This window comes from Aspergillus fumigatus, chromosome 1 (genome assembly GCF_000002655.1).
Source record: "Aspergillus fumigatus Af293 chromosome 1, whole genome shotgun sequence".
In the NCBI taxonomy this organism is placed as follows: domain Eukaryota; kingdom Fungi; phylum Ascomycota; class Eurotiomycetes; order Eurotiales; family Aspergillaceae; genus Aspergillus; species Aspergillus fumigatus.
Window position 1 is genome coordinate 1,062,855 of NC_007194.1, and position 13,534 is coordinate 1,076,388.

General features: G+C 49.3%; 5 protein-coding genes across 5 annotated transcripts; 4 read left to right on the top strand and 1 right to left on the bottom strand.

Moving 5' to 3' along the window:
* Positions 1-438: 438 nt before the first annotated feature.
* AFUA_1G03660 (5'/3'-nucleotidase SurE) lies at positions 439-2,487 on the top strand. The gene is made up of 4 exons (XM_077803808.1): positions 439-771; positions 831-1,227; positions 1,342-2,243; positions 2,317-2,487. The coding sequence occupies exons 2-4, from the start codon at positions 1,216-1,218 to the stop codon at positions 2,384-2,386; spliced, it is 984 nt and encodes a 327-aa protein (XP_077659979.1). The 5' UTR covers positions 439-771; positions 831-1,215; the 3' UTR covers positions 2,387-2,487.
* A 317-nt stretch (positions 2,488-2,804) lies between these two features.
* AFUA_1G03670 (uncharacterized protein) lies at positions 2,805-3,221 on the top strand (the record flags this gene model as incomplete). The annotated part of the gene is made up of 2 exons (XM_745024.1): positions 2,805-2,905; positions 3,068-3,221. The coding sequence occupies 2 exons, from the start codon at positions 2,805-2,807 to the stop codon at positions 3,219-3,221; spliced, it is 255 nt and encodes an 84-aa protein (XP_750117.1).
* A 1,641-nt stretch (positions 3,222-4,862) lies between these two features.
* Positions 4,863-6,997, bottom strand: AFUA_1G03680 (DUF5427 domain-containing protein MTC1). Its single transcript, XM_745025.2, has 2 exons — positions 6,369-6,997; positions 4,863-6,314 (listed from the first exon to the last, which is right to left on the bottom strand). Exons 1-2 carry the CDS (start codon positions 6,910-6,912, stop codon positions 5,335-5,337), a joined length of 1,524 nt encoding a protein of 507 aa, XP_750118.1. The 5' UTR covers positions 6,913-6,997; the 3' UTR covers positions 4,863-5,334.
* Positions 6,998-7,123: 126 nt separating this feature from the next.
* Positions 7,124-9,200, top strand: AFUA_1G03690 (carboxymuconolactone decarboxylase family protein). Its single transcript, XM_745026.2, has 2 exons — positions 7,124-8,010; positions 8,064-9,200. The coding sequence occupies exon 2, from the start codon at positions 8,145-8,147 to the stop codon at positions 8,700-8,702; it is 558 nt and encodes a 185-aa protein (XP_750119.1). The 5' UTR covers positions 7,124-8,010; positions 8,064-8,144; the 3' UTR covers positions 8,703-9,200.
* A 606-nt stretch (positions 9,201-9,806) lies between these two features.
* AFUA_1G03700 (uncharacterized protein) lies at positions 9,807-13,274 on the top strand. Its single transcript, XM_745027.2, has 2 exons — positions 9,807-10,430; positions 10,728-13,274. The coding sequence occupies exon 2, from the start codon at positions 10,841-10,843 to the stop codon at positions 13,037-13,039; it is 2,199 nt and encodes a 732-aa protein (XP_750120.2). The 5' UTR covers positions 9,807-10,430; positions 10,728-10,840; the 3' UTR covers positions 13,040-13,274.
* Positions 13,275-13,534: the final 260 nt, after the last annotated feature.

Sequence of the window (13,534 nt, forward strand, 5' to 3'; positions counted from 1 at the left end):
AGGGCACACTGAGCCACAAACCTAAGTAAGTCCAATCTTCCTTGGTTCCAACTCTGATACTCTCACGCATGGAGCGGATTACGCGACATAATCGTCTCATCAAAACCTAATACCAACAAGGGTTGCCCGATAGCCTTTCCCTCTTGCTTTTTTGTCTCTGGTGCAGGTTTAGTCCTGGTTCTGGTACATATGTCTGGTTCGTGGTTACGTTGATATGAACCATGCTTATGCATCTTCTGGAAGTTGTCTTCCTAATGATTGTATTTTCCATCACGGAGCAGCTTTCCACAAGCTCAGTCCATACTGCGCGTACTACCTATTAAATGGAGGCATCCAAGAGCAAGGCTTTTATAATGAGGACCTCTACAGAATTGCCTTTTGACTCTACTTCATCCATGGATCCAGATGCGACGCTGTCTTTTGAACTCTACTTTCACAGTAACTAATGTATAGACCGGAGATCCTAGATGTGCATAAAGAGCCGTCAATCTACTATTAGTGCACTGGAACCTTATATATATCTACAATCAAAAATATGGCCGTCCTTGCCTCTATCAATCCTTCAAGGGTGACAACCTCATGATCGACTGAGTCAGACAAAACTTCACTTTCGAGTCTTGAACATGAGCAGCTGACCATTTCTTTTCTTTTACTAATGATTTGTAGCGGAGTATCCGAAGGGAACAATTTTCCTCTGCACTGCAATTTGTCTGGCTTCACCGCAGCCTCTTTTCGGTTGCCGTGAGGCTGCGTCATGTCATGTTCTGTACAGTATATTACCTTCTCGCGCGCCCTTAGTATCAGCAAATACCGACAATACTAATGTATAGTACATGCCATGACATTCTTTCATTACAAAAATGACCGATATGGGCTATGAGGTTGTCATAGGCACAACTTCCGGACCCCCGCAGAGCAAAACAGCTTCACCGTAACCACATTGGAGGTTCCCCGGTATGTTTTCGGTAGTCGGGATAAGTTGAGAAGACTCTCCAGGGCGGTTTCTAACGAGCGCAATGTCTCTTATAAATACTATATCCTCCAGTGTCAAGTTGGAGGTGCCGTAGAAACGATAACCATCATATCTGGCCGTGGGGGGTCGTTCAACACTTCTCCGCATCACACCCAGCCAAAAGGACGCCGTTTCAGCAAACTGAATCAAGGGCAACTGCTCCGCAAGATTTTTCAGCGCTCAAGGTACTGTGGGCAATCAGCATGCATATATTGGTAAGTTACCCTGCCCTTTTTCTGTATCACCGTGCGCAATACCCATTGGCGCATGGAGATTGGCGAGTCCCCAAAAGAAACGAAACACAATACTCATGTGATCCCTTTTCTCAGGTTGTCAATGACGACGGTCCGCCCTCGCGGCGCCTGTCTCCATACATCCGCCCATTCGTCGATGCCCTCCAGGCCGCCGGCCATCAAGTCTCCGTCGCAATCCCAGCGAGATCTCGGTCTTGGATCGGCAAAGCACACATCATCGAAGCCGCGCTAGAAGCGACCTATGTGCCCCCAGACGCCTTCCAGGAAGACGGAACATGGGACGAGGCGTACGAGACCCCCGACGAGGACGAGTCGAAACTCGAATGGGTCGTCATCACCAATGGTACACCCGCCAGCTGCACCCAACTAGGCCTATTCAACCTTTTCGCCGACCGAGGCCCCATCGACCTTGTGATCTCGGGCCCTAACCACGGCCGCAACGCTTCAACGATCTACAACCTCTCTTCAGGGACCGTCGGCGGCGCCCTGGAAGCCGCTATCTGCGGGAAGCGCGGTATTGCCATCTCCTTCGGCAGCAAGGACGAGCAGCCAATCGAGGTCATCCGCGCCGCGGCCCGGCTTGCCGTGCGCGTCGTCAACCACCTGTACCAGAACTGGGACGAGCGTGTCGAGCTGTACAATCTGAACGTGCCGATGCGCGCGGACGTGGAAACCAGACCAGTCCTCTATACTCGAACTCTACCCTACTACTGGCCGAAAGGCTGTCTGTACGCCGAAGTGACCCAGGCCAACGGTCATTCCGCGCCGGGCTTGACGAACGGAAACTCGAACCACTCAGACGAAACTGACGCGAAACTGTGTAATGGCACGACTACAAAAGCCGTGAATGGGTTCGGTGGCTCACACCTCAAGAAACGTAATTTCGCCTGGTCGGCGGAATTGTCTGAGATGAAGAAAGCTCTGCAGGCAAGCGAGAAGGGGACTGATGCGCATACAGTTCTGAATGGAAGTACTAGGTTAGCATCCTCGATCATCTTCCGTCCACGGGACGGTACATCTCGTCTGCAGGAAGCTGACTGTCCAATACAGCGTTACTCCCCTTACCGCAAACTTCTCGCATGTTTCTGGTCTGGATGGACCCTTGGAGCTTGATGATTGATTGAGTTATGAATACCAAAAGTTAGATGACAGATAGATAGATACCCACAAAGGTTCTTTTTTTTTCTTTTTGCAATATCACGAGTTGAAGTTTGCCTGAATCCTGCTGAAGAATTAGTAGACGTCGGTCCCCTTAGACCTCGACATTAAAGAAATCTGATGGTTAATCTACCTTGGTTTTTGCTTAGTTGCTTCAACCAGCGGTATTCAGCACAAGGCAGGAGTCACCGTGTTGATACTCGTCTGTTAGTCTGCAAAACTGTACATTAACAGATACTCGATATACGCAACTACACTGCATGTAGTCAGAGTTACCTCGCACAGACAGAGAAGATGTTCTCATTGCAACTACCAACAATACAACAGCTAACTAAGCAAAGAAAAAAAATACAAGATGAGCTCGTCTTAGCTTCGCCGTGATGGCTACTAGACTCCAGCACCACGGTGAGGTGCGAGCTCGTCGCTGGAGGCCTGCCATCGGTTCCTCGAGGATCCAGATGAACAGGCACCTACTGGCCAGGTAGGATTTTGAAGACCCCTCATTTCCCACAGGTTGTAAGTTTGACCCCCAGAAGCCTCCGATTAGTATCCGGAACTCGGCGGAATCCAAAGTGGTTTGCTTGCTGTGTTGATGAGTAGGTTAGACTCTGAGGATTACCCCTATAGGCTGTAACTCCCGTAGGAGGGCCACTCTCTGTCCTGAAGATGAGAGAGAGCAAGTCAGCAAGGAGAGTCATCGCAAGAGCGACTTGAAAACACAAAAGGGAAGCTCACTGGCAGGTCAAAGAAGACAGAGCATCGAGAATGGGAAAGTCTTAGTCGGGTTGCCCGAGTGACTGTCGACGTTAGCAAGACGGGAGAAGAAAGCTAAGAACGAAGACATGAGTGGAAAGACGCGTACCTGTACCCAGGTTTCTCCTCGAGCAGTGCCGTATGGTTGTATCCCACCATTGGACGTCTCCGTTTAAATGGTTGCAAGTACAGCTGGGCCAGGCTGATTGCCGGGATAGCACAAGCCTCCATAACAACACATTCTCGGGGGAAGAACTTGCCCTTTTCTTCGAGCAGTGCCGTATGACTTTGTCCCACCAGTGGACGTCTCCAGCGGCTGCAGTTTACAACTGACGCTGTAGGGACTGCTGGGAATCAACAAGTCTTCATAGCAACACATTCAAGAAGGAAAGGCCGATGATGGCAACAAGGACAAACTCAGCAGAGGTGGACTTGTAATAGGCTTGCGCCTGTGAAGAAGAAGAGAAGAAGAAGAAGGGAAGGAGGGGAAAGGGGGGAAGAAGAGGTATAAATAGTCGAGGTGCAGTGGCTGGCTCGCTTACAGTCTGGAAAGTATTCACTGAATTCATTCACTATGAAGCGTATATGTACTTGAAATTCCGGTTCGCTTCAGGCAGAAACTCCTGACTCTCTGGCTCGGTGACTCAGAGCAGCGTTAATATGTACTTTATAGTGAATATCTACAGAAAATGAATACTTTTAATTGATTCTATAGTAGAGTCTTGCAGTCTTGACATTTCAGGAAGGCCCGGATATACAATGATAACTGTCCTGGTCGAAGAGTCATGCCCTGTCCAGCAACGATACTCTCTGATTCTATTCCCATCCATGGTAGAATAGCCAGTGACTCTGCAAAGTCTACCGCAGCAATGCGTTTTTGTCTTCGAAGTGATGGCTGGTTGAAGTGGCAGAGTCAAGAGTGATATTCACTTGCCGTACCCACGTCGGATGTATGACTGTGAATAGAACACAACAGGTTCCTGCCCCTTCTTTTTCGTTCTCTTAAAAATTATCTTCAAGGACTGGGTAGCATTTACTGGATCAAAAGAGGCTGGTGACTCGGAAAATAGAATATCAGAAGTAGAAACGGCTCAAGGAATAGAGTGTTCTTCGATCCCAGATATCGTGCCTCAGGCACCAATATATGATGCTGTTCCTTCCGAATATCTTCCTTTATGAGATACAGACCCCGAGCTACAAAATAGCTAGTAGATTATACACTGTACTGGTTTCAACGCATAGGGTAGCTTACATTGTCATCCGCCACAAGAGTGTCTCCAAGGGCCACATAAGTGCAGCGAAAGCAACTGGCACCGTACATAGAGTCAAATGGACCGCGCTCTGGGGAAAAAATCATAACTGTCAAATTGAGAGAGTATCCAGCCATCTCTACAATCCGTATACTAATTCAACATAGGAACATACAACCCAGCGGCTAAGGCTAAGCGTTGATACCACGAAGAATTTCCGTTTGAACGACTTCCCCAGAGTCCCCTGATGTTAGAAGAAATCAGTATCCTCGCATTCTGCTTTAAACACCAAGATTTATAAGTAGCCTTCAACGAGTACCTTTTGAGGGAGTTGGATGTTAACGTGCTGCTCTTATACTGCTACAATCCTCGACTTTTCCTTCTACCGCACTTCGAAATACCTTGTGCGTTTGCACCTCGCACGACTTCTGTGGTGTATAAGACTGCTCGGAGCGCCTGCTTCCGCGATTGAGAGAGGATTCAGAATACAGGTGGCTTGAATGAACCGAGGAAACGCACAGGTGTAACCCATCGTCTTCTGATGGATACCATTTCCAAGGCAACAAGAGGTTCTCGTGACCTCAGAGCACAGATATCCAGAGGCATGATGATAGTTATCGCCGGTTCACTTGGGGTAATCATGGAGTTGACACTGGTAGACAATAAATTGAGAGCAAGGTTCATAGTCAACTGAACCAAGCTAGGATAAATTTATGACAAATAGCTATACTGGATGAGACTGTCTCCAACCCCGGGAAGTGTGCTGCAAAGAAGTTCTGCTCCTGAATATCAAGCGTGGTTCAATTGAGAGGACTTGGTATAGCGGATAACGATATGGACATATTGAATCACACATGAAATGCGAAGCGGCATATTAGTAATATGAATCGAAACAGCGGACGCTCAACTAGAGCGCTCTTGCAGCTTCTCCTGCACCACTCTCAACGACCGACGCCTGTTCAACTCGCATCTTGCCCTTACCGGGACCCCGTTCACCAACACCCATTCTCCGAGCCACATAACGCTGTGCAACAACTCCTATCGCCAATGCTAAAGATTCTTCAAGCCATTCTGCCACCCATTCGCGGGGATCGACACCTCCGCTGGCAACAATCTCAGCAATATCCTCAGGGACGGTCGTGCGTGGTGCCTTGGCGTCCTCGACGCTGGGATCTGCGGTAGCCGGAGCCTCAGCATCCAGCCAATCGATCCATTTCCGGGGAATAGTCTGGGAGATAGTATGGAAGGCAATGCCGTGGATGGGGTCATGAAGGTAAAGGGCGAATGCTACCTCCTCTTCCGTCGCCTCGGGAACGTCAACCACCCCAGGAGGGGTGGCCATCTCCGTCGTCGGGCCAGCCTGGAAAAGTTCCGTTGACGAAGTTTGGCTGATGGCTTGAATAGCTAGGAAAATGTCGCTGCTTCGGACCGGATTGGATTCGCTCAAGTCTTGAGTTGCTTGTTTCGCAGCTGCTTCAACCCCGCCCCTCGAGGCAAAATACTCGGTAGCATATGATTCTGCGCTTGCCCGAGCAAGCTTGGTGGCCTCCACAGTGCCTCGGACGGCCGCAATACTGCGAGGAGTTCCAGGTGTGACAGTGCGCCACCATGGGCCATCTTGCCAGCCTGCGGTGGAAAATGAGGTTCCAAGGTCAAGTCCGCGTTTCGGGGCGGATTCTTGACCGCGTTGGATGACGAGAAGGTCTCCACCTTCGACCTGTGCCATTACGCGCGAAAAAACAGAGTAAACGATAGGGTCGATAGCGGGGTATCCGGAGATATCGTGAGTGACATGTATTTGGAGCCGTTCATGGGAGGAAATTGGAGGCGCAATGGTGTGAAGCAGAGATGTAAATGTAGGCAGGGCCTTGTTCTTGAGCTCGCCACCTAGAGAGTATTATTAGCACGAATCAAATGAAAAAACTAACATTGCCCACTCACCTAGGTCTCTGAGAACTCCAACGTTCCCTCGCACTTGCTGCGCCCACTTTTGGGCCTCCTCATTCTGCTGAATCTCCTTGACTGCAGCTTCCGCTTGCTTCATAGCAGCAGTGGCCGTTGCAAAAATACCTCCCCACCATCCTCCACCTCCACTGGCTGGTGCCTCCTGCTCCTTTGGCTTCTCTTGCTCTGACGGTTGTGTAGTTGTAGCCTTGTTTCCAGAAGGGGCTGACCGAACACTCTCCCCAGACTTACGAGGGGCCGATTTGTCTTCGCTAGAGCGAGGTGTAGCTACTGCTGCTGGCTTAGGTGATTTGGTGGCTGGTCTAGGCTCGTTCGTTGACAGTCGTGGAGTGCCGGGCCCACTGTTTGGGCGCTGCGAAGCTAGATTGTCCAGCTCAGCCAGAATATCATCTTCGGACTGTGCGGTAGTGGATGCAGCTATCGGCTTTGATGGTCGCTTCTCTGTCGTCGAGTCGATGCCGAGATCGTCGAATTGGGCGAGGAGCTCATCGTTCGTAGGCTTCGTGCCTTTTGGAGGCATTGTCCGTGTTCTGTATGTATCTGCAACGTGAGAATGCCGAGATAGCTATCAGGAGACGAGTGGATGATCGGAGCTTATGGGGGGCAATTAATGTTAGGGCGGTGGGGAACCTGATGACCTGCGCCAAGGAGCGTTAGCGTTCTACTCCGTACGGAGCACGGAGTAAGGAGTACGAACTATGAAATTTTCAAAGCCTCTTTCCATGGAGCATTGTCAAATGCAACTTTTTGATTCGAGATTACAAGAAGAATGGCCGAGCAATGATAAAGTCACTGTCTGAGGCTTATAAGACGACCAAAAATTGACATTTTGAACAATACTATTCACTGAACACAATTTTAGGCTCGGCAGAGTCTTTAAATATATACTTCATCTCACGCTTCAAATAGGCTCTCTCTCGGATTGGTCACACATTTTAGCAGCCTGTCTCATTCCACCTAAAGGCACTGTCTTTACCTTCGTTATATTAGGTCAATGGATAATGCTTGTTAAAGCCTCTACGCCGTACGAAAAGGCGCAATCCACTTCGCGATGTCTTGCGAAAGTCAACCACCGCCGATGGGAATGAGACATGTGAGTTGAGAAATCGGGGTAGCAGTTAATCTGACTAGAGAGTCTTCAAAATGAAAGCTTTTGGAAATTCTGAGCTCGTTATCCATATTTCGTGTCACAGCTCTCGGCATGAGAATACTTCAGCATCTGTAGGTTGCGTCGGAGGATTCCCGACGAGTCAACCTGTCTGAAGTGATCGAAATGTGGCAGTTAGAGACTATAGAACAACAGCTCTGAGTCAGACACTCCCGCTCTAACCTCGTACACGGAGTCTTACTCAAGACAGTCGATTGCATTGCGACAATTTGCGGCTTTGCCCAAGGGTACTTACTATGTGCAATGATTTCAATCACATCATTCCCCGCGGCGGGGCCCTTCCAAAGGATTGACCTGTGGGGTCATCCGATACTTAAATAGTGTGGTTCCCCATTTTCAGACCGCGCGAACTCGCTGATTATTGAATGTATGTCAAGGAAACGTTCAGGGCTCGGAAGTTGAAGGTTGTGCGAAACCAATTGCATTCATCTTTCCATTTCATCCTCTAAGGTAGGTCTACCGCATCGGATTTGTTATATGATGACTCACTGAGTACTACATAGACCTTTCGAAAGGGGATTGAAGTCACTTGCTGCTTGAGTTTATTGAAGTCTGGCCACGTTATTGACTTCGACAATCTCGCCATGCGTCTTCCATACGTCTCTGACCCCCCCCCTACCAGCACTCCCGAAGAGGCGGAGATCCTTGCTCGTGTCAAAGCCAGACGTGCCCCTGGGGACCTCTTACCACTTGATCGTGCACTTCTGCACTCGTTTCCTGTGGCAGATGGATGGAATTCATTCATTGGGGCAATACGAACAAAAACTACCTTGTCCACGATAATCAAGGAACTTATCATTTGCCGCGTGGCTGTTCTGAACGGAGCCTGGTTTGAATGGGAACAACACGCACCTTTATTGGAAGAAGGTGGACTTGGTGACGAGGGAATGCGTGTGGTTCGTGACATTCATGCAGATATTTCACTGAATATTGAAGAAAAGGCCCTGAGTCCGGCTGAAGGAGCTGTTCTAAAGTACACGGACGCCATGACAAAGACAGTCACTGTTCCCGACGAAGTGTTCCAGGAGCTGAAGGGATTTTTCAATGAGAGGGAAATTGTCGAGATAACGACAACAGTGGCAGCGTACAATTGTGTCAGCCGATTTCTTGTCGCCTTGAATGTTGGGGAGAAGAACCCTTAAGTGTCAAATATGCTTTTGCATCCACTCAAAGTGCTCCAAAGCATCGCCCATCCACTTACACTATACTACGCCCCTGAGCACTTGGTTATGCTTTTTGGGCTTCAACAATTCCTTACTACCCGGAAAAGCAGGTGAGGAGATATTTATCCGGAAGTAAAACGTACTAGTCTCAACTGAATAGACTTTGCATCATCTTTGCGCGCCTGTTACTGAGACGTTTACCGGGTTTTCTATCAGGAACGCTGATTCTATATATGACTTGTCACTTAGTGCAATGCCTCAGAGAAATAGGTTGCAAGTAGGTGTCATAGGATGATCGCGATGTGTTTGTCTGAAACTAACGATAGATTGGCCATCTCGCCAAACAACCGGAGAATTTCTACCACAACCCATTCTCTTCATTGTTCGTAGACGTCGAATAGAGCAATATAAGCTAATGATGAACGGGCTGTAGTCATGGCGTAGAATAATCGATTCATTTAAATAGTATGACTGACCTAGGAACATGGACGACAATTGCGATATACGGCATAGATCCATGCTTATTCCCCCCCCAACCTGAAAATAGTCACTTAGTCTTTATGCTATCTTCCCTACGGTATCTTTGGAGGTTCCTCGTCTAGGAACGGATTTTATCATGGCCAGAGGCAAATGATGTCAAGCAACAGACCGTACAGCTCAGTACGGACAAAAATACCGACTCTATGCCTTAGGTAGATCGACCCAATGATGAAAGGAACAGGAAAGAATAATGGGACAACATCAATAATCTGAATATCAAACCAGAATCAAACATCAATATAAAGCCTGCATTACCTGCTCGAGTTATCTAGATCTTAATTTTATGGGAGCATAGTTCGCATTGAACACAGAGTGGTACATTGGGTACCCAGGTAGGTGCCTCTCCTTGGGATGTAGGTAGGTAGCATGGTAAGGTACTATTGTATGGTAATGTAATACTTGAATCTACTACTGAAAGTGCACCACCTTAAATGCTAACCATTGGCTATCAGATCAACCCAAGCGCCTGGCCGTTCACTTCCGGATTGGCCCAGTCGCACACTTTTGCGGATAAAGTGGGCCTTCTGTATGGTAAAGCAGGTACACAGCCAAAATACCTACTTACCTACTTTACTTTGAGATTAACAACACCTTTTTCGGGCTCTACAGACAGACTCTTCTTGGATTCATTCACTACTACATGCCCGTCATCTTCTACATATCCCCTCCCCAAGTGTCCGAGTACTTTCGGCTCATTCATTAACTGATGTATGGTGTCCAGTGCTGCTAGCTTTTCTTTCCCTCTACCTTTTTTTTCCCATCCCTTCGCCTTTCTCCTTTTCTTTACATTGAACCATAGTAAAATCTCCTACTACACACTGCATGCCAGCTTCCAAGAGCAGTTTCTTGAAAATCGCTACAATCTGCTCCCAGAATCTTGAATATCTTCGAATCTTCACATTATTCTTTACATTCAATTATTTCTCCAGATCAAGCGTGCCTTGCAGACTGCCCTCTGCGCTTACTTTGGCCTCCACTGTTGCTGAACTATCTACGTACTTCCTACCTATTATCCCTGTCAGACACTCGCAACAAGGCAGCCCTTTCGTCAAAGCAGTCCATCGCTGTTGAGACTTTTTGGCTTGCTGAATCTGCGCTCGAATAATCTATTCAGAATAATCTCCATTAATCTGAATTGCTCTGACAGACTGTTTCTGTGTTCTTAAGGTATGTATGTGGCTGTCATGCGTTCCATACCACTCTTCAAGATTTATCCGTCAGAGCCTGCAATGTCCCATCATCCATTTAGCAGTTGTCCATCATCTCAAACCATTAATTTCCGGACAGTCTCCCAAGTTTTTTTTTTTTCTGCTTCTCATAACACTCTCTCTTCTCTTCTTAGCTTCATATACTGTGGCGGCTCCCTGGATCGCACAGCAGTCCCGAAGTACTGTTGGCGTCTTGGCATTTCCCAAGCGAACATTTTCCTTTTCGGAGTGCATTTGGCTAACATTGAATGTTTAGGAACCGAATTTGGGAAAAGAATTCAATTCTCTGTTTCTCGGTTTTCATCAAACTGCCATACCTATCTACTTCAGATTTGTTCATTCCTCTGGAGTATTCTTCACAGAGCAGGTATGGCCCCTGTCGCCCAGAGCGATATCGAGATCAACCATACCTCGGACATGGCCAGCCAGGCCTCGTCTCTTCGCCGACAATTCTCCGAGCCACTCTCTGCTCAGTCGACATCAACCCAAACATCTCAATCGCCCTCTTCATTGACCCATAAGTCCAAATGCTACTTGTGTGGGGAATATTTCAATACCTCTAAGTCACCAAACGATGATTCTTCTACTCTCAAAGAGCACATTGCTGCCGCTCACCCGCATAGTGCCAAGAGATACTCCCTTAGTGCCGCAAAGGAACATACCTCAAATGGGCGACTAAACACCGATCACGAGCTCACTGAAGATGCTGGAGTATCTGGAGTTGATGATGTCGAAGCTGAAGTCACAGGTGACGCTGAAGAGAGCGAAGTAGTTCGAACATATGACGCCGGCCCTGACGGCGAGCTCGACGAAGCGATATCTGGTCTTTCTACTCCCATTCGACCTGATGGTTTCTCACGTGGACAGACTTCTATCATTGAGCAGCGTGTTTATAAACTTTGGAATATTAACGATGTCTCCAAGTTCTCGGAGGACTTTGAGGAAAGACTCGACGACATCGAAAACACGTGGGATACAATATTTCGTAACCCCAAGCGTGGCACGAAGCGCGATGCGTCTGACCTACCAGAGCGCTTCAATCCTTACAAAAAGTCAAAAGTCGCGAAAGGAGAATTTCTCGAAATTACCCCCCTTGAGAACATCTTATCCCAGCTCCGTGATCCGGAGTATCGCTCTGTTGACGAACTCTACGCGATCACTGAGAATGTACATCTTACTTTGAAGACATGGCAAGATGAATATCTCGCCATCGACAAGCTCTATAGGCTTGCAACTCGACAGCAAAGCAAGCCTAGTGCGGACCCGAGGAAGTTAGAGGACCCCACTGTTTTCGAGGGTCAAAGGGAAGCAATGCTGTACGGTTATAAATATGACCCCAAAGCTCCGGGCGGCGTCCAAGATCCCTTCGATCAGGGCGGCTTCATGCCGACTGCCGCTCAGACCGCCAAAATCAGAGCCAAGGGCGACCCCAACCCTGATGGATGGCCGATAATCCACAAATTTGGTATTCCGTACGTGCCAATGTTACCGAAACCACCAGCCCAATCAACCGTCGCAAAGAACACGCGCCGGCGTAAAGCAGCGGAATTGGAAGCAGCTAGCCAAGAACTCGAGACTGATGACACTTTCTTCGGGACACCTGTACCCGCTGAGGATAAAGACGACTCCGTGCCATCAGCGAAGCGGCGAACTCGCCAACGCCGTACGGCGCTTGAGGTGGAGCAAACACAAGATAATACACCCGTTCCCTCTGCCCCCACTTCTCCTGCTCCTACATCCGCTGCTACCCGGGGCGTTGGTCGCGGTCGAGGTCGAGGCCGGGGACGAGGTGCTGCGCGCGCTCCTTCTCGGGCCGTTTCGGAAACTCCACAGCCAGCGGCCAACGCAGCTCCAGCTCGAGGCCGCGGCCGGGAGACCAAAGTCGTGGCCTCAGTGTCGCATCCTGTACCGTTGCAGGCCCGGCCTTCATCCAACTCCGGGACGTTGTCTCAACTGGCGCCGATCGAGCCGGCGCGTAACGGAGCCCAAGCGACTGTCTCTCCTGCAGTCACTCCGGCGAGAAGCGCGGAAGGCAATGAATCCCTGGACCCTGCTGAGCTGGCTCGGCGAGAAAAGATCGCTAATGCCAAGAACCCCCGGCGCACGGAGGCCATGCTCAACCACTGGGCCCGGTTCAACCGGGAGGGCCGAATCCGTAAACCTAAGCGATCCAAGTCCCAGGTTGCGGCGGATCGCGCGGCAGAGGCCGCTAGGAAGGCGGCAGAGGCCCAGAAACCCGCGATCAAGAAATCCAAGTCCCGCACCCCCGGCCCTATGAACTCGCAAGTAGACGGGCCTATTGCCCCCGCACCGGCTGTGCAGCCTGTGTCGCTTTCTCTGCCCTCTGGTCCCCCGGGACTGGCGCCTATGCCTACAGTCCGGTCGATGGCTTCTCCATATGCGCCCATAGACCCTCGAGGCGTCGCATCGTTTCCCCCAGGTCCCCCGGGACCGTTTCAGCAGCCTCCTGCCCCGGTGCCTTACCGTACCCCGTACCCAGGTTACTACAGCCCATACGGGGCGTCGACGGCTGGATTGCCACCACCAGGTCCCGCGCGACCCGCATGAGCAGGCATATTCTTGTCGCTCCCTGCCGCTTTTACTTCATGCTTCATCCCGCGCTCAGGATAGGCAATCCACCCCTTCCTCCTCGTTGTATGATGGATTTGCCTTCTATCCTTCTGAATAAATACTGCAATTGGAAAGAAACGATGGGTGATTGGGCCGAAGGGGTTTGGTGCCGTCTAATCCTCTGCAGTTCGGCACTTTTTTTTCTTTTCTTTTTTATTTATCTGTATTATCTACAACTCTTATGGTGAAACTCAGATGAGTGAACTGCACCTGTCATTGTTCAACATTTCCATTTGAAAACACATTGAATGTCCATCATGTTATATTTGAGCAAAGGTGCGAGGAATCTGGTTGAACAATGTACATGCTGTTGATCTGCTAGTTCTTACACTACTAGCCGCGCTGGTCGGCAGGCTCTGTACGAATAATGTATTGGGAACAACCTGCCCTTTGATTTTGACTTTGAGGGGGGCAAAGGTCGTCGTTCTGCAT